The sequence below is a fragment of the Scomber scombrus genome, chromosome 11 (genome assembly GCF_963691925.1).
Source record: "Scomber scombrus chromosome 11, fScoSco1.1, whole genome shotgun sequence".
In the NCBI taxonomy this organism is placed as follows: domain Eukaryota; kingdom Metazoa; phylum Chordata; class Actinopteri; order Scombriformes; family Scombridae; genus Scomber; species Scomber scombrus.
Window position 1 is genome coordinate 30,571,848 of NC_084980.1, and position 20,453 is coordinate 30,592,300.

The 20,453-nt window shown below is 37.7% G+C and overlaps 2 protein-coding genes across 2 annotated transcripts; one reads left to right on the forward strand and one right to left on the reverse strand.

Annotated features, from left to right (window-relative positions):
- Positions 1 to 211: 211 nt before the first annotated feature.
- On the forward strand, positions 212 to 4,888 carry LOC133991220 (uncharacterized). The gene is made up of 6 exons (XM_062429713.1): positions 212 to 268; positions 361 to 687; positions 1,104 to 1,142; positions 2,558 to 2,860; positions 2,993 to 3,067; positions 4,275 to 4,888. The coding sequence occupies exons 1-6, from the start codon at positions 226 to 228 to the stop codon at positions 4,421 to 4,423; spliced, it is 936 nt and encodes a 311-aa protein (XP_062285697.1). The 5' UTR covers positions 212 to 225; the 3' UTR covers positions 4,424 to 4,888.
- A 4,362-nt stretch (positions 4,889 to 9,250) lies between these two features.
- Positions 9,251 to 14,726, reverse strand: LOC133991164 (immunoglobulin kappa light chain-like). The gene is made up of 6 exons (XM_062429635.1): positions 14,676 to 14,726; positions 14,267 to 14,583; positions 13,799 to 13,838; positions 12,078 to 12,380; positions 11,871 to 11,945; positions 9,251 to 9,607 (listed from the first exon to the last, which is right to left on the reverse strand). Exons 1-6 carry the CDS (start codon positions 14,716 to 14,718, stop codon positions 9,459 to 9,461), a joined length of 927 nt encoding a protein of 308 aa, XP_062285619.1. The 5' UTR covers positions 14,719 to 14,726; the 3' UTR covers positions 9,251 to 9,458.
- Between the last annotated feature and the right edge of the window lie 5,727 nt (positions 14,727 to 20,453).

The window sequence follows — 20,453 nt, forward strand, 5'->3', positions numbered from 1 at the left end:
GTCAGATGATGAAGGAAATTGAATTAACTGATTGATTAAATAAATAAGCATAAAACCACAGAGCAGCAGCCTTATGTGTCTGCTGCAGGGGCTGATGGGAGGTTTGAGGACCTGTTAGAAACCACGTGGCCCTCGTCTGATCTCACAGCTCGTCCTTGTTTGGCCTCAGCTGCATCAGAGCGCCACTTCTCCCCAGGTTCACCAGAGGAAACACCACTGCACACAATGCTTTTCCTCCCAGCTGCTGCTCTGTGCTGTCTGTGTTCAGGTGAGTGTTTCCAGCCAATCAGGAGCCCACAAACTCAACCTTTAACAAACACTGTCACACTGACCTTCATCTGTGTGTCTGTTTCTCTACAGCGCTGGTTGCCATGGCAGCACAGCTGATTCAGGATGATTTAACATTGACCAGGAGAGCTGGTGAAACAGTCTCCTTCAGCTGTGGAGAAATTGACCAGTGTGGCAATGAATATGTATGGTGGTACCAGAAGAAAGACAAAGAAACATTCAAAGTGATTCTTGATATTAACAGGAATAATGGTGAATTAGGTAAACGTTACAATCACCCTCAGGAAGATGATTTCTCATCTGTAAAGACACAGAAAGGCTGGGAGTTGCAGATCCAGACAGTTAAACTCTCACATTCAGCCACCTACTACTGTAACTGTTATAAACGTGCTTCCCACAGTGAGAAATGATCCCTGCAGCCTGTACAAAAACCTCCAGATGTCAAACAGTGTTATTGACAGGAAGAGAGCAGTAAACCACAGCCCAGGTTCACATATTTCACCTCCATCTCAGCCAGAGTCACTCTACTGATCTCCATGTAGTAAAATCATATTTTATTAAAGTGACAGACAACATGTGTCATGTGTTGGACGGATTAGAAATGTAGCAGGATCCCGCCTCTCTCTACCTTAATAGGCTGAAATCAAGAAAAATACAACAAAAGAAGAGACAGTCATGTTGATATGAACATTAGAGAAACACATCATGGAGATGAAATATGAAACTGCTTCATAATTTGGATTATTTCACCTCAGCTGACACATTCAGCAGCAGAGAGGTTTTTGTACGAGGCTTTTTCACTGTGTCAGGCAGAGTCTACCTCATCTTTCTCTCTGGCACTAAACTGTTTGTAGGTAAGTCTAAACTTTCATTTTCCTTCAGTTGTTTTATTGAACAAGTTGAAAATGTGTTTGTAGTTTTAGTTTCTGCTGCTTCAGGCTTTACATGTTAGTTTTTTCATATTTAGTAGAGAATTCTTTCTGCAGCCGTTCTTACATAAAACGAATCAATAACTCCTGAAAAGAGCTTCAAATCTCACTGCACACCACAAGTTATTCTTTATTTATGCATCACATCAAAGTTTGTTTCCAGCCAAAAAGTCTGATATCAGTAATGTTACAAATAAACAGGATTTAATCATCTCAGTGATTCAGCAGCAGCTCCTGTTGGTTAAAAACAAGATGATATATGATGTGAAACATCATTTAATAAATGTTCCTAAATGTCATTTTAGAAGCAAATAGTCATAAATATATTGTGTTAAATATACAGTATATATTTATTAAATGGTAAAATGTATCTCATGATAATTGTGTTTTTATGATGATAAATATGTTTATTAGTAGAAAGTATATTAATGCATGAAGGTAAAAAGAGATGAATATGTTATTACGATAAATATAATTTATAGATAAAATGTATAATTGTACCTTAATTCACATTTAATATAAATGAAATGAACGTGATGTCAAATAATGTTAAAATATTTTATAATTAATTTACATAACAACATAAATCATATCTTATATTTTATCTGATATATGTGAACATGTTGTAATTGTGTTTTATATAAAAGCTGAAACTATTTAAAAAGTAGTTAAAGTATTGATGTATTGTGTCTGATTAGAGTAAAGTATATGGTGGTAAATATACTTCATATAAAACACTATAATCATTTATAAATGTAATATTAATATAATATATTTTAACCAAGTTATACAACTATAGTTTTAATTTAACAAAGACAAATGTCATCATATTATATTATGTTACATTATATTATATTTGACATATCTCTACATGTTGTGGTGATTGTGTTTTATATAAAACCTGAAACTGTTTTATGAAATAAATGAAATTATTGATATATTGATTCTCTTTAAACTTAATAATCAATATGGTGGTAAATATATTTGATATACAAACATTATAATCATGAACAAATGTATTTTATATGAGGCTGTTATGTCATGATATATGTTCAGTTTTACACATTTTATTATATTAGTAATTAATGTTGTTAAATATTGATAAAGAGTGGTACATTGTGTTTGAATCTTTCTATATGACATATGATGAGCTTCCATGATGCTTTAGTCTGATATGATTATTGATCCAGTGTCCAGTAGATGATGTTTGTGGTGTATTGATGAGTAGTTTAGTGATCATGTAGTTTCCAGGATCAGACTGAATGCAGTGCAGTGCTGTAAGCTGCTGTTGACTGTGTGAATGTGTGTCTGTGCTGCTTGTTGCTGCTGTCAAACTTCAGATGAGCAGGTAGTGAAGCCCGTGGTGAGCGTGTACCCAGCAGCATCCAGAGCCCACCTGGAGGAGAAGAGCTCCCTGCTGTGTCTGGCCTCAGCCATGTCTCCTCCTCTGGTCCAGTTCATCTGGAAAAGACAGAAGAAGAACGGCCCGCTGGAGGTTCTGACCTCTGCTGAGTTTGAGCAGCTGGAGCTCAGAGAGCCGGGACGCAGCGCCTCCATCCTGCTGCTCCATCAGCAAGAGAACAGCACATATAAATACCACTGCTACGTCAAGCACGAGGGGGTCACAGTGGAGGCCCAAACAGGTAATGAAGGCTTGGTGACTGTGTTCAGCAGTGATTCAGCTTCATCTGGAGACGCTGTCAGAGAGAGCAGAGGAGCAGAGCGCTGACATTTCTCACTGCAACTCCAAACATTTGACTCCTTTTCTGTTTCAGAGGTTCCAGCTGCAGCAGCCTCCTGTCCTCCAGAGAGAGAGCCAGCAGACCTGCCAGCTCTGCAGCAAGCTGACTGTAAGATCACCTGCTGCCTCTCTGCATGCTCCGACAGCTCCAATGTCCTGCTGCAGTTAGGGCTGCATATCAGTCTGTTCACTTTCTGCTCATCATTGAAGGATTTAAACATACACTCCCTGATTCTGTTAGAGTGTCCCACAGCACAACAAGTCCCACTGAGAGAGCTTTCACTGCACAGGCTGACTAATAACACCTTTTGAGGGAGCGACACTACATTTTAGGCTTTGAGGGAGATATAACAAATTTAGGGAGTCTATCTTAAAGCTGCACTAATCAATAGTTTTATATTAAGAAAGAATCTAATGACTAAATGAGCTTTTTAGCCTCTTTTAGCTGCTAGTTGTGGTTTTGTGGCACATTTCCTGTCTGGTTCAGTCTCAGTGTTTCCAGCAGCAGCAGCACCTGTTTTCTAATGCAGCATCAGGCGCTTCTTTCACCATAACCGCAAAATAAAACGGCACCTACTTCAGGTATAATTAGGCTCTATCACAGAGGTCTGTAGGATCATTTTTATGTAATCCATGTACAATTACGCATTGCGCATGCACAATCATTAACTTTGGTCGTGCTGACTGTGGGCAGTTTGTTTTCTGCTGGACCAGTGTGGGATGGATAGGGTAATATTTAATTGATTCATTTATTGTTCAGTCTATGGGAGAGTCTGAGACTGAAACGAGACGGCTGAAGAGCTTTTCCACATTAAAAGCCGCGGGCGTAGCTTTCGGTTTCAATCGCTCTCAAGAACTTTGTCTCATCTCTTCAAAATTTGAATTCAATTATTTTTCGTTCTCATAACAGCTTTAAACATATTTCTAAATTAACTTAAATAACAAAACGAAAAATCTACTCAGTTCATAATAAAGTTCTCAAACAGTGAATTTTAACTTAAAAACATGTAATCAAATCCTGTTGAGGGCCCCTAAAAAGCTGGGTCCGGCCCTGACTTGTTGTATTTAATAAGGGCCTTTGAGCTGTCAGTCAAACTGTAGTGGACCCCTGTCTTCATGTAAAGCTGCTCGTCCCGTGTGGAAAAGTCCAAGTTATAGTGAAGAAAATGTGATGATATTGTGATGAAATGTCCACAGTTGAACAGACTGAAACCTGTGTGTGTGTGTGTGTGTGTGTGTGTGTGTGTGTGTGTGTGTGTGTGTGTGTGTGTGTGTGTGTGTGTGTGTGTGTGTGTGTGTGTGTGTGTGTGTGTCAGTGCTCTTCCAGTCTCAGTGCAGGGTGAAGCTGCTCTGTGTGCTGTACACAGTGCTGATACTGAAGAGTCTGGTGTACTGCTGTGGACTCTCTCTGCTGATGATCCTCAGAAACAAGGGACCGTCCACCAACTGCACACATGCTGACTGACTGTTTCCTGCTCGCCTTTTCTCACCATCACATCTCATCAATTCATCTCATTCATCACTTTGATCAGTCTTCATAAATGTCACTTATGACGTGTTGACGGTCCAGCTTTAACTTCTCACTGACAACTTTTAAATCCTGAAGATAAAGTCGACAGCTGATCCTGAGGAATCTGAGGAGCTCATTAGCTTTTTCTTTCAAATCAGTGACAATGAATTTAACCTGTTAACAAGTATTGATCGTATAGACACAACATGCTGACCAAAAGAAATGTCACACCATCATCACAAGCAACACAGTTTATATTATTATCTTTTTTTTCTTTTCAAGTGTAAACAACCTCGCCTGTGAGCATGAAAATTATGTATGATATGCATAATATGAACATTAAACTGTTGTAGCAGGATTACATCATAAAACATGTAAATATGAGTTATGATCAAAAGATAACAGTCTGATTAAGAGTTTAGCTTTTCATTAATATTGTCATTTTAAAAGTTCATATAATGTTCAATACAATGATTTATTCTGTTTTCATGTTTTCTTTATATCTTGATCATTTTTCTTAACTGACTATTGATCTTAATGTGATCTATATATTATGTTTGTTTGCTCAGCTGCTTTCAATTTGCTTTAAAATAATAAACATGACGATTGACAGACTGTTGCTGATATTGTCAAATAATTTTGACCATAATTTATGTTAGAATAAATATCACAAAGCAATAAGTGCTGCTTCCGAATCCTTTCTTGAATCCTCTTTTTGTCAGCAGCTAAAAGTGGACAGTACATAATGACTCACTAATGCAACCTGGATCCTAACAACACAAACAGTCAGACAACAACAATGAAGTTTCAGCTTCGTCCCAAAGTGTAGAATCAACATCAGCAGCTGGTCAAAGCAGAAGAAATGCTGTAAAATCATCTTTAATATGTTCACAGTAGAAAGCTCCTCACATAGAGGTGATAACAAACTAAAGACAGTTATTCCTGCAAATACTTTACCTAAAGGGAAAAGCTGCTGGAGACTTTCTTTAATACATTTATTATTTTATTTTAAATGTATGTTGTGAACATCAGTAACACCTTTTAGTATCTTTAAAAAAATGAAATGAAAATACTCCTTTACAAGTCATAGTTTTATATATAAATTACACAAGTATTAGTTTCAAAATGTACTTAAAGTGTCAAATGTAAATTGTAATATCAAATGTAATATAATTTATATTGATCATATACATACAAACATACAGTGAAACAGCTGTGAAAAGTATTCCTCACTCTTGAAATGCTTCATGTTTCATTGTTTTAAAATATGGAGTCAACGATCATTTAATGTGACTGAAAAGACTCTTATATGTCAAAGTGAAAAATATAAATATAAAATACATCATCAGATTTACTAGTAAAATATGAATCTATAAAGTGAGTAGTACATATAGCTGTGAAAATAATGTAGTGGAGTAGAAAGTAGTAGTGAAATGTAGTGGAGTCGACGTATAAAGAAGCATAAAATGGGAATACTCATGTAAAGTACCTCACAATGGTACTTTATTACATTCAACCCTGCTGTACAGAGTATTTTTGGCGGCTATAAACTCCAAGAAAAAGGAAAAGTGACAAGGCCTCCAGATGGATGGCCTTTGTTGGTGGCTGGGCTCAGTTTGATTGTGTGTGGAGCGCTCAGTGGGAGAAAGGTTAACAGACAACAAGAGGAAAGAGAGAAATAACGATTTAGATGGAGGGAAGTTGATGAGTGTACAGCAGCAGCAGGTGTGAATCTGTTCTTTGTGGTTATTAAGACTCCTAAAAAAAAAACAGTTGACAGCGAATCAACACTTCCTTTCCTGCAGCAGACGGGCCGTGTGGGTTTCTGCTCAGCAGCCTCCACACTGTTCACTGTGGTTTTTCACTTTGATAACACAATGACGGTTACAACCATCCACTCTGCTTAAAGAATCGTTCCAGGAACTTCAGTATGAACTCAGTGCTCCCTGCCTCAGTTTTAATTTGTGTTATTAATCTGTGAGAGAAGCGGCTCAAATCCTAAACTCAGAGCTGAGAAACTGACATAATTAAATAAAGGGAGACGTTCAAACTCCTGCAGTCTGCTCAGCTCCCACAGTCTGTACTGTGGCAGACTGATAATTCTGCAGCATGAACATGTAAACAGGGTGAGAAAGATTCAAATCATATGAAAAGAGAGCACGCAGCAGTGAGAACAATAGCAATGATGGTTTCAAAGCTTTGTTTAAAACTTTAGGGATTATTCAACTTTCTTTTGAGGTTGCATATAAACATTTAGCTAGAAATACACATATAGTGTCAAAAGGCAGGTTAATGAAGTTTGTGAAATCAGTATATCAAGCCACTATTGAAAAGTTTGTATGTTAATTTAGATGTACAGTTTGTTCGTTATGCTTATGCGTGTGTTATTTACATCATTTCTTACATGTCGAAGGCAGATAGAGAGATAGGATTGTTGCTGACTAAAGCCCATAGAGAAGCATCAAAGGACGGGAACGTTAGTGCTAAAGAGGCATTGAGAAGTCTAGGCAGTGTTTATCTACATAACAGAGATGTGTGTGTGCTGAAGAAGCTGTATAGAGGTTAACTAATATGCATCTTAAGGAATATTCAAAGAAAGTTGTATTTGTACTCACAGGAGATAATATAGTTAAAATGAGTTTGGCCTTAAGTGTGTTGAGGCAAAAGGCAGCGTCACAAGATTGTACCACAGATGACATTTGGATGACTAGTTTTGTTGATCATTACAAGAATAGGCCAAATGACACTTTTAATGACGTGTATGGTGACATTTGCATCTGAATATTGTGCTTTGAGTAAAAATGAAAACTGCAAGAACCGGATTAAATTAAGTAATGGGGAAACTTGAATTGGAAATTGGACATCATGTGAAAACTTATAACACATGTTTGGCTGAACAGCTGTTGCTGGGTAAGAATGTGTGTAATGTTGAGCACTAATGTGGAAGCTATGGATGGTCTGGTTAATGGTGTGTATGGTTCTGTAACAGACTAACTATTAAGAGAAGAGTAAGATTCCTCATAAAGTGTGTGTTAAGTTTGATGATGATCATGTTGTTGCACAGAGGAGGAAACAATGTGCAAGAGGTTCAGTAGTTGTAATGGGTTCTACAGGTATTGAAGCAGAGGAAGAGAAGGTTACTAAAAAAGGTTTATTACATCGATAGTTTCCTGTTAAACTTGCTTAGGCTTGTTCAGCACATAAAGTAAAAGGTATTACTGTGGATAATGCTGTGGTCTCTCTTAAAAAGCTATTCTCTGCAGGATGAGTATATGTGCTATTAAGTTGTGTTACAAGTTTGTCAGGTTTGGTGATTCATGGTTTAGATGATAAAGCCATATATAGTAAGGAAGATATTAAGGATGTAATTCAGAGTATGTCCCCATTCTTGATGGAAACTACAACTAGGCAGAAATTCTGTACAAATACTTTTGCATTTTTTGATGAATGTGCAAAATTAAAGAGAGTAGAGCCATTTTGACTTCAGCACAGACTAATTAAGCTGCTGTGTGATCAGTTTTATAACAGCTGTAGTTTCAAAGCAGCTTGTTTTTGCTAATAAAACACATTTTTAAACTATATTGATTCTTAAAATCTTCCATCGTCGTTGCCATCAGAGTGTTTAAATTCACACTGTAAGAACATTTTTAACATTCACTGCCTCTCTGCAAAGTTTAAAAAGAAACATCCTGTGTTTGTTATCATCAATCAGAACACAAACCAAACTGAGACACAAATAGAAACCACTGAAATAAACAAGTCATCTTTTCTACACTGAATCACTTTTGTATTCATGTGTGTCGTATTAATCTCAATAAACTGAGTTTTCTTATAGTCATATTTTATGTAAATGCAAACACAATTAGTTCTGGATAAAACTACAAGAGCTGATCAATATTTTAGTGATTTAGATAATAAATAAATAATAAACACACCCATCATTTTGACAACATTCAGACTTCAGCACAGACTAATTAAGCTGCTGTGTGATCAGTTTAATAACAGCTGTAGTTTCAAAGCAGCTCTGTGCTGTTTTATCATGTGTTTAAACAACAGTGTTATCAGTGTAGAGTTGTACATCCACACTGAAATAATTATAAAAGATGATCAATGTGCAACCTAAATAATCAGGGAACCATCATCAAACCTGTTCTCACACCACAACTACATGCTTATATTTAATATCTGTATGTTTATATTTGCGTGTCTTTACTTATTTATACATAAATAGATTATAGAGATTATCTACGTTAAAATGACAATTATATAATGTGTTGCAGGATTAAAAACATTTTAAATGATTAACTGAATAAAAACTAAATAAAAAATAAAGAACACAAATTAAAATTATTTAAATATTGTTATTATTTAATTCTAGTTTTATTCATTATATATTTAGAAGTAACTCTATATTATAAATGAAGTAGAGAATCATAAGACTGTAGTTGATTTAATATAAAATTAAATATTATTTAACTGTTGAGACTTTATTTGCAAATCTCTATATTTTGGGGGCATTTTGCATCAAAATCAATTCAGAGACACAAATTTAGAAAAAAACAAACAAAACCAAATAAAACGATGTTACAGTTTATTGGAAATATCCCAGTTATGAATTAAAAAGACAAATCTAACTTTGCAGAATTCATTAAACACAAAACAATAAACACAATAAAGGTTTGAAAGATACTAAAAAACTGAGTTATATTTTCTACATTTATTTTTATATTTCCTACAATACAAATCAAAGTTTATAGTTGGAAACAAAAAAACAAAGCTAAAAAAGTAACTGTTAAGATTTTATTAGTAAATATAAATGAGTATATATGTATTTATATATTTAGCACAACTGTATCTAACTTGTGCATAAAGAGAGAAAATGTAAAAACAAGCACAACACGTCATAAGTGACATTTATGAAGACTGATCAAAGTGATGAATGAGATGAATTGATGAGATGTGATGGTGAGAAAAGGCGAGCAGGAAACAGTCAGTCAGCATGTGTGCAGTTGGTGGACGGTCCCTTGTTTCTGAGGATCATCAGCAGAGAGAGTCCACAGCAGTACACCAGACTCTTCACTATCAGCACTGTGTACAGCACACAGAGCAGCTTCACCCTGCACTGAGACTGGAAGAGCACTGACACACACACACACACACACACACACACACACACACACACACACACACACACACACACACACACACACACACACACACACAGGTTTCAGTCTCTTCAACTGTGGACATTTCATCACAATATCATCACATTTTCTTCACTATAACTTGGACTTTTCCACACGGGACGAGCAGCTTTACATGAAGACAGGGGTCCACTACAGTTTGACTGACAGCTCAAAGGCCCTTATTAAATACAACAAGTCAGGGCCGGACAGCTTTTTAGGGGCCCTCAACAGGATTTGATTTGATGTAAAACTACAATTTATAACAATTAAAATCAGTCAAGGATAAAAAGCAAAGTCCAAACTCTGTTTAAAAACACACAGGTTACTATAGATGTGAAGTTTTTAGCACTTGGGAGCAGAAGAACTCCACAACAAGCTAACAAAGTCATCTCTGACATATAATGGAGTGCGTGCTGTTTGCTGCTGGGCAGGTAGTGTACAGTGGCTTTATCAGGAAACAGCTGCTGCTGCTGCTGGAAACACTGAGACTGAACCAGACAGGAAATGTGCCACAAAACCACAACTAGCAGCTAAAAGAGGCTAAAAAGCTCATTTAGTCATTAGATTATTTCTTAATATAAAACTATTGATTAGTGCAGCTTTAAGATAGACTCCCTAAACTTGTTATATCTCCCTCAACAGTGGTGAAGTTTGGGGGGGTTCCCAGGCTGCACGGCTCCCCCTGGTGGCCGGAGTCTTCTTCTAGTTTTTAGTTATGACGTACAGATAGTAGGTGGCCTTTATAAATATAACTCTGCATCACAATATCAATAAATACAAACTAGCTCAATAAACATAAGCCGGAAAAAGAGGCGCCTGATGCTGCACTAGGGAAGCCATTCAAGGAGGAGGAAGGTTGGAAGGAAGGGAGGAAAGGAAAGAAGGAAGGGAGGAAGGATGGAAGGATGGAAGGAAGGAAGGAAGCAAGGAAGGAGGGAGGAAGGACAGATGGAAGGAAGGCAGGGAGGAAAGAAGGAACAGTCAAAACAGACGGTGTCAATTTGACCCGGTGGACGACAGGAAGGTTAATAATAGGCTGATGCAGTTATTTGCTTGCTGACTAAATTAAATTGCAGCTTTTAATTAATTACGCTGTATATTGTTTTGTGTGAACGTTATTGCATTGTATTTTTATTTAATAATTTCTAAATTCTAATATTATTTGCACATATAGGTTATTGGCTTGTTTACTAAATTACAGCACACTTGAATTACCGGTAGCCTATTTATTTATTTTGTGTGAATGCTATGTTATGCTATGCTATTTCTGTATTTTATTATTATTTGCATTTTTTACTGAATGGATCCTGTAACGTATTGGTGGAGATATACCGTTTCGATCACTGTTTGAGAACTTTATCATGAACTGAGTAGATTTTTCGTTTTGTTATTTAAGTTAATTTAGAAATATGTTTAAAGCTGTTATGAGAACAAAAAATAAATGAATTCAAATTTTGAAGAGATGAGACAAAGTTCTTGAGAGCGCTTGAAACCGACAGCTACGTCCGCGGCTTTTAATGTGGAAAAGCTCTTCAGCCGTCTCGTTTCAGTCTCAGACTCTCCCATAGACTGAACAATAAATGAATCAATACAATATTACCCTATCCATCCCACACTGGTCCAGCAGAAAACAAACTGCCCACAGTCAGCACGACCAAAGTAAATGATTGTGCATGCGCAATGCATAATTGCACATGGGTTACATAAAAATGATCCTACAGACCTCTGTGTTAGAGCCTAATTATATCTGCAGTAGGTGCCATTTTTTTTGCAGTTATGGTGAAAGAGGCGCCTGATGCTGCATTAGAAAACAGGTGCTGCTGCTGGAAACACTGAGACTGAACCAGACAGGAAATGTGCCACAAAACCACAACTAGCAGCTAAAAGAGGCTAAAAAGCTCATTTAGTCATTAGATTCTTTCTTAATATAAAACTATTGATTAGTGCAGCTTTAAGATAGACTCCCTAAACTTGTTATAGCTCCCTCAAAGCCTAAAATGTAGTGTCGCTCCCCCAAAAGGTGTCATTAGTCAGCCTGTGCAGTGAAAGCTCTCTCAGTGGGACTTGTTGTGCTGTGGGACACTGTAACAGAATCAGGGAGTGTATGTTTAAATCCTTCAATGATGAGCAGAAAGTGAACAGACTGATATGCAGCCCTAACTGCAGCAGGACATTGGAGCTGTCAGAGCATGCAGAGAGGCAGCAGGTGATCTTACAGTCAGCTTGCTGCAGAGCTGGCAGGTCTGCTGGCTCTCTCTCTGGAGGACAGGAGGCTGCTGCAGCTGGAACCTCTGAAACAGAAAAGGAGTCAAATGTTTGGAGTTGCAGTGAGAAATGTCAGCGCTCTGCTCCTCTGCTCTCTCTGACAGCGTCTCCAGTTGAAGCTGAATCACTGCTGAACACAGTCACCAAGCCTTCATTACCTGTTTGGGCCTCCATTGGGCCCCCCTCGTGCTTGACGTAGCAGCGGTATTTATATGTGCTGTTCTCTTGCTGATGGAGCAGCAGGATGGAGGCGCTGCGTCCCGGCTCTCTGAGCTCCAGCTGCTCAAACTTAGCAGGCCTCAGCGTCTTCAGCGGGCCGTTCTTCTTCTGTCTTTTCCAGGAGAACCGGACCAGAGGAGGAGACATGGCTGAGGCCAGACACAGCAGGGAGCTCTTCTCCTCCAGGTGGGCTCTGGATGCTGCTGGGTACACGCTCACCACGGGCTTCACTACCTGCTCATCTGAAGTTTGACAGCAGCAACAAGCAGCACAGACACACATTCACACAGTCAACAGCAGCTTACAGCACTGCACTGCATTCAGTCTGATCCTGGAAACTACATGATCACTAAACTACTCATCAATACACCACAAACATCATCTACTGGACACTGGATCAATAATCATATCAGACTAAAGCATCATGGAAGCTCATCATATGTCATATAGAAAGATTCAAACACAATGTACCACTCTTTATCAATATTTAACAACATTAATTACTAATATAATAAAATGTGTAAAATTGAACATATATCATGACATAACAGCCTCATATAAAATACATTTGTTCATGATTATAATGTTTTATATCAAATATATTTACCACCATATTGATTATTATGTTTAAAGAGAATCAATATATCAATTATTTCATTTATTTCATAAAACAGTTTTAGGTTTTATATAAAACACAATCACCACAACATGTAGAGATATGTCAAATATAATATAATGTAACATAATATAATATGATGACATTTGTCTTTGTTAAATTAAAACTATAGTTTTATAACTTGGTTAAAATATATTATATTAATATTACATTTATAAATGATTATAGTGTTTTATATGAAGTATATTTACCACCATATACTTTACTCTAATCAGACACAATACATCAATACTTTAACTACTTTTTAAATAGTTTCAGCTTTTATATAAAACACAATTACAACATGTTCACATATATCAGATAAAATATAAGATATGATTTATGTTGTTATGTAAATTTATATTTTCTAAAATATTTTAACATTATTTGACATCACGTTCATTTCATTTATATTAAATGTGAATTAAGGTACAATTATACATTTTATCTATAAATTATATTCATCGTAATAACATATTCATCTCTTTTTACCTTCATGCATTAATATAGTTTCTACTAATAATCATATTTATCATCATAAAAACACAATTATCATGAGATACATTTTACCATTTAATAAATATATACTGTATATTTAACACAATATATTAATATCTATTTGCTTCTAAAATGACATTTAGGAACATTTATTAAATGATGTTTCACATCATATATCATCTTGTTTTTAACAAACAGGAGCTGCTGCTGAATCACTGAGATGATTAAATCCTGTTTATTTGTAACATTACTGATATCAGACTTTTTGGCTGGAAACAAACTTTGATGTGATGCATAAATAAAGAATAACTTGTGGTGTGCAGTGAGATTTGAAGCTCTTTTCAGGAGTTATTGATTAGTTTTATGTAAGAACGGCTGCAGAAAGAATTCTCTACTAAATATGAAAAAACTAACATGTAAAGCCTGAAGCAGCAGAAACTAAAACTACAAACACATTTTCAACTTGTTCAATAAAACAACTGAAGGAAAATGAAAGTTTAGACTTACCTACAAACAGTTTAGTGCCAGAGCCAAAGATGTCGTACCTCTCTGTGTCTGACACAGTGAAAAAGACTCGTACAAAAACCTCTCTGCTGCTGAATGTGTCAGCTGAGGTGAAAGAATCCAAATTATGAAGCAGTTTCATATTTCATCTCCATGATGTGTTTCCCTAATGTTCATATCAATATGACTGTCTCTTCTTTTGTTGTATTTTTCTTGATTTCAGCCTATTAAGGTAGAGAGCGGCGGGATCCTGCTACATTTCTAATCCGTCCAACACATGACACATGTTGTCTGTCACTTTAATAAAATATGATTTTATTACATGGAGATCAGTAGAGTGACTCTGGCTGAGATGGAGGTGAAATATGTGAACCTGGGCAGTGGTTTACTGCTCTCTTCCTGTCAATAACACTGTTTGACATCTGGAGGTTTTTGTACAGGCTGCAGGGATCATTTCTCACTGTGGGAAGCTTCTATCTCACAGCTACAGTAGTAGGTGGCTGAATGTGAGAGTTGAACTGTCTGGATCTGCAACTCCCAGCCGTTCTGTGTCTTTACAGATGAGAAATCATCTTTCTGAGGGTGATTGTAACGTTTATCTACGTTACCATTATTCCTGTTAATATCAAGAATCACTTTGAATGTTTCTGTGTCTTTCTTCTGGTACCAGTATACATAACTACTGTCACACTGGCCAGTTCCTCGACAGCTGAAGGAAACATTTCCACCAGCTCTCCTGGTCAATGTTAAATCCTCCTGAGTCAGCTGTGCTGCCATGGCAACCATCGCTGTAGAGAAACAGACACACAGATGAAGGTCAGTGTGACAGTGTTTGTTAAAGGTTGAGTTTGTGGGCTCCTGATTGGCTGGAAACACTCACCTGAACACAGACAGCACAGAGCAGCAGCTGGGAGGAAAAGCATTGTGTGCAGTGGTGTTTCCTCTGGTGAACCTGGGGAGAAGTGGCGCTCTGATGCAGCTGAGGCCAAACAAGGACGAGCTGTGAGATCAGACGAGGGCCACGTGGTTTCTAACAGGTCCTCAAACCTCCCATCAGCCCCTGCAGCAGACACATAAGGCTGCTGCTGCTGCTGTGTGGTTTTCTGCTGAGCGGAGGAGCAACAGGCTGCACACAGTTACCATGGAGACGGACGTCACCGACACATCACTGTTTGATTGTTCACAGGTGTTAATGTGATAATTTATCACCTCTATTCAAATATTTAAAATCATTACAGCTGCATTTAAAAGAAGCACAAACACAAACTCATATTAGTTTAACAGTGAAAGTGATGGAGAGCAGAGACGGACTGATATTATCTCAACTGTTTTTAAAATGATTTTACTCTTTATTTTTTAATCATATGTTTTCCTCCACGTCTCTGTTCCTCTGTGTGCTTCACTTTCTTCATCTTGATTTTAATCTGGCAGCAGAACAAAAATCTGGGACAAAACAAAACACAAAAACATTCATGAAACCACAAACACGTTCAGGTTGGTGGTGAATTTAGCAACACAGATTGTTCTCTGTTGTTTGTAGAACAGATGTGATGAAAATAAAAAATACTACAAATCCACAAAATCATCTGACAGTTTCATGCATCCAATAAACTAAAATGTAAAAACTAAAATATAAATATAAATATGGTACCTTTGAATTACATGTATTAACCTTTTATTATTATGCTTTGATCCAAAGAACTATATTAAAAACATGTGTTTAGATTAATTATTATGTCCTCTATGTTTTTATTTCATGAGTTTTAAGTCTAATATTTAAATGTTAATTGGTGTAATAATCATAGTAAGTTATAAAATATAACATTTCAAAATCTACCATAAGATTAAATTCAACCTGTTTGCAAATAACTGAATATTTATTCATGATTATTTAATAAACGTTTGGTACCAAATACAACCAGCAGCAGTCTACATGTTCAGCTGTTTCCAGGAAACCAAAAGTAACTCTGCCCCTTTTTATTATATAATATTTATAATATATTTGACACATTATATGATATATTATTAATGTTGTTGAGACATTTTATGACACTTTAAACCTATAGTTTACATCTCATTCTACACTTTATATTACATTACCTCTATCTGCTGTGTGCTGCTGCTGTCAGTAATAAAACCTTTACACTGCTGCCCTCTGGTGGCTGCAACAACACATTGCTTCTACTACTACTAGTCTCTGCAAAGTTTTCATGTCACCAAATGTGTATAAAGAGTATATATTCTTGAGGTTTTCTTCCTGTTAAAGTGGAGTTTCTCCTTGCTGCTGTCACCAAGTGCTGCTCATGGAGGAATGTTGGCTCTCTGTAAAATAAAGAGTACGATATAGACCTGCTCTATGTGAAAAGTGTCCTGAGGTTACTTCTGTTGGGATTTGGAGCTATATTCATGAACATTTAATAGAATATAAACTTCTTCCACCTTTGCTTTACAGTTTACACTTATCATTACTGAGTGACATAAATGACAGAGTGGGGCTGTTTGTCTCCAGTGAGGTCCTCTCCTCTCTCTCCCTTTCACTTGTACTGTCATGGTAATGCAGTAATCTGTCCGTTTATTAATAGAAATGTGACAAATAAAATACAGAAATACTTTATTGAACGTCTATTCTTTTGTGTTTTCTACTTTTTTTAATTTGTGGGGATTTATAGGAATTAAAAGCAAAAGTAACAGATTTTATTATCCTTTGTAAATAAACAGTGAAATGTTGGCATACACTGTAAAATTACCATGAAACCCACCGTCATCCTACTGTTATAGACTGTAATCCAATATACAGTATTATACTGTTAAATAAATGACAGTAGATGATTTTACAGTGAAATTCTTTACAGAGTATAATGTTTTGTTTATTCTCGTCCTTGTAAGAATTGTCTCCCCCTCCTGTTCCTACCCCCATGTCTCATTTGTCCAACCAGTGGAGTAACAGAAAATAACTGTCTCTCTTTATTTCCACCACTCCATTGGTCTTTACACTTTCTTGATTTCCTTCTTTTTTAAAATATTATTATTGCTTTGGCTTCTGTCGTGCACAGATTAGTTTGAACTAAAGATGACCTCTGGTCTTCGGGCTTGTTTTTTTTTTTTTTTGCATATTTATCTCCAAGTTTATTTCCAGGCACTCCCACGTGGGCAGGTACCCAAACAAATCTAACATGTGTTCCTAATGTCTGAATTCTATAAATCATCATTCATATTTCACAGATAAGGTCGTGTCTCCCACTTGAGTTACCAGTTTGAGATTCTGTACTCACTATTACCCTTACTGGTTTGACTTCTTCTACCCACTGTAAGTAGTAAAGACTCACTATTCTCTCTTTTATTTATTCCACTTCTCTTTCCTCACCTACCTCACTCCCTTTTTTCCTCCTTTCCTTCTCACTGATTGGCTCTGTAACCCCTAATTGTCCTGATTAAGTTCACCTGCTCCTCTCATTCTTTCACCTTCATACGTGGCAGCAGACCTGTTGACAGGTTTCATCTCATTCTTCAGTTTGCAGCTTATCCTGTGTACATGACATGAACCTTATTATTAAAGACATGGGGTTAATTTGATTTATTGTGTAAGTTTAATGTTGTATTTGTTTCCATATGTATGTTTTTGCACCAATGCAATTCCTCTGAAGTTTCATGGCCTTCCTCTCCATGCATCATAGTAATGATCAAACACAGTAACCTGAACGGGACTCTGCACACATTAAAGAGGAAGCATCATACTGGACTTTGTGAGCAGTGTCAGGTTGTAGAAACAGCAGAACATGTAGTGGTTCTAACCTCAGGAAATAAAGAACATGATGGAGGGAATGAGGAGATCAGAGGCCTGTACTACGAAGCTGGATTAACATACCCTGGATATCTCTCCGTTACCTGGGTTGACTTACCCAGACATTCAAAGCTGGTTATCAACTCGGTAATAGAACCCAGGGTTTTCCAATCTTGATCATTTACCCAGCTTCACACTAATGTCGACAGGATCTTCTAAGAATGGGCAGCCCATTTTCCAAGAGCACTGGTTGGTCAGGAAGCGGTGCTTTTATACTCGCTGATCTCTTATCCAGAACAAAACCTCCTCCGGAGCAGGTTAGCCGTTCTGCATAAGTTTTGGGATTATTGTAATTCATTATTATCAGGCTGTCCTAATAAATCTCTAAAGACTCTCCAACTGGTCCAGAATGCAGCTGCACGCGTTCTGACAAAAACTAGAAAGAGAGATCATATTACTCCTATTTTAGCTTCACTGCATTGGCTTCCCGTAAAATCAAGAATAGAATTTAAAATCCTTCTCCTCACTTTTAAAGCTCTTAATGGTCAGGCTCCATCATATCTTAAAGAGCTCATAGTACCTTATGTACCTACTAGAACACTGCGCTCCCAGAACGCAGGCCTACTTGTGGTACCTAGTATCTCTAAAAGTAGAATGGGAGGCAGAGCCTTCAGTTATCAGGCTCCTCTCCTGTGGAACCATCTCCCAGATTCGGTCCGGAGGGCAGACACCCTCTCTACTTTTAAGAGTAGGCTTAAAACTTTCCTTTTTGATAGAGCTTATAGTTAGCCAGCTCCTAGTTTATGCTGCTATAGGCTTAGACTGCCGGGGGACTCCTACCTCCATGATGCACTGAGCTCCTCTCTCCTCCTCTCTCTCTCTATCCATCCATCTATATCCAATAACATTCATGTACTATTAATGCATCAATAAGCTAAACTTCTTCCCCGGAGTTGTCTGTGCTTTCTCGTCTCACAGGTAATCTGGGCCTGTAGACGTCCGGATGACAGATTCCAGTCCCGGACCTTCTAGCTTCAATGTTTATTTTCTATGTGCTTCTCTCTCTCTCCTATTCTTGCTCTCTCTCCTCTCTACCCCAACCGGTCGAGGCAGATGGCCGCCCACTTTGAGCCTGGTTCTGCCTGAGGTTTCTTCCTGTTAAAAGGGAGTTTTTTCTTGCCATTGTCGCTAAGTGCTTGCTCATGTGGGAATGTTGGGTCTCTTTAAAATTAAAACCTGAAGAGTACGGTTTAGAACCTGCTCTATGTGTAAAGTGCCTTGAGATAACTTTGTTGTGATTTGGCGCTATACAAATAAAGATTGATTGATTGATTGATTGAAGTTACCATGGTGATTTACCCCGATAAGAAGTTAACCAGCGTCGTAGGACAGAATACCCAGGGTTAACCCTGAAGTTACCTCGATAAGAGAAAATCCAGCTTCGTAGTACAGGCCTCAGGACTGACAGGAGCAGGTTTGTGTGGTGTGACTGAACACGGTGGGAAGTTTCTGCTTAGGAGAGCTGGACACTGTAGGAGCTGACCAGCAGGTGGCAGTAATGCAACACCAAGGATGCTGTTAAACACAGAGGAGGAGGAAGCAGCATGGATGTATTATAAGAGCTCTTATAATACATCCAGAGCATGGATTTATCATGAGAGCCATTAAAAGTGTTCCTGTGTTTTCTGTCTGTGCTGCGAGATTTCTGACCAGCAGGGGGCGCCGTCTGTCTGCACACATATTTAACACTTTCTAACAGATGAATTGTGTGAAACTACAAATAAGTTCGGACTGTGTTTTGGATCACCAGAAGGGGAATGTGGGGCCTCCAGACCCTCTGTGGGCCCCCAGACACTCAGGGGCCCCCAGACTCTCACGGTCCTCCAGACTCTCAGGGGCCCCTAGACCCTCAAGGGCCTCCTGACTCTCAGGGGCCCCCAGACCCTCAGGGGCCCCCAGAGCTCCACAGTGCAGTTTGTGATCATATGATTAACTGCTGACCACTTGAGAACAGAATCAGCTGCAATGATAAAGAGGTTAAAACTGAGTCCTGAATTATGAGCTGATCTGGGGGGCCCTAAAGTTAAAACTGGGGCCACTAACTGGGACTGAGGAGAACTGTTGAAGACCAGGAGAGGTGATTGAAAGCACTAGAAAAACTGATAAGTGGACCTTTGTGGTTTGGTGGTCAGGATTTTATGAATACTGAAGTTATGAGTCCAAACAAACACATTTCTGACTGACCACCAACCAAACTCTACATTTATAAAGGAAATTACACCAAAATGTCATCTTTTATTCCCATATCTGTTAACTGTTAAATCTTGTGTAAGTTTCCTGTTCTCTGTGGTTATTAAGACTCATAAAAAACTTTTGACAGCGAATCAGCACTTCCTTTCCTGCAGCAGATGGGCCGTGTGGGTTTCTGCTCAGCAGCCTCCACACTGTTCACTGTGGTTTTTCACTTTAATAACACAATGACGGTTACAACCATCCACTCTGCTTAAAGAATCGTTCCAGGAACTTCAGTATGAACTCAGTGCTCGCTGCCTCAGTTTTAATTTGTGTTATTAATCTGTCAGAGAAGCAGCTCAAATCCTAAACTCAGAGCTGAGAAACTGACATAATTAAATAAAGGGAGACGTTCAAACTCCTGCAGTCTGCTCAGCTCCCACAGTCTGTACTGTGGCAGACTGATAATTCTGCAGCATGAACATGTAAACAGGGTGAGAAAGATTCAAATCATATGAAGAGAGAGCATGCAGCAGTGAGAACAATAGCAATGATGGTTTCAAAGCTTTGTTTGAAACTTTAGGGATTATTCAACTTTCTTTTGAGGCTGCATATAAACTTTTAGCTAGAAATACACATATAGTG

Coding starts and splice junctions, on each gene's coding strand:
- LOC133991220 (XM_062429713.1), top strand. CDS start 226: ATGCTTTTCCTCCCAGCTGCTGCTCTGTGCTGTCTGTGTTCAG. Junction 269..360: donor TCTGTGCTGTCTGTGTTCAG/GTGAGTGTTTCC, acceptor GTTTCTCTACAG/CGCTGGTTGCCATGGCAGCA. Junction 688..1,103: donor TTATAAACGTGCTTCCCACA/GTGAGAAATGAT, acceptor TGTCAGGCAGAG/TCTACCTCATCTTTCTCTCT.
- LOC133991164 (XM_062429635.1), bottom strand. CDS start 14,718: ATGCTTTTCCTCCCAGCTGCTGCTCTGTGCTGTCTGTGTTCAG. Junction 13,839..14,266: donor ACTGTAGCTGTGAGATAGAA/GCTTCCCACAGT, acceptor TCAGACACAGAG/AGGTACGACATCTTTGGCTC. Junction 9,608..11,870: donor AGCTCTGCAGCAAGCTGACT/GTAAGATCACCT, acceptor TGTGTGTGTCAG/TGCTCTTCCAGTCTCAGTGC.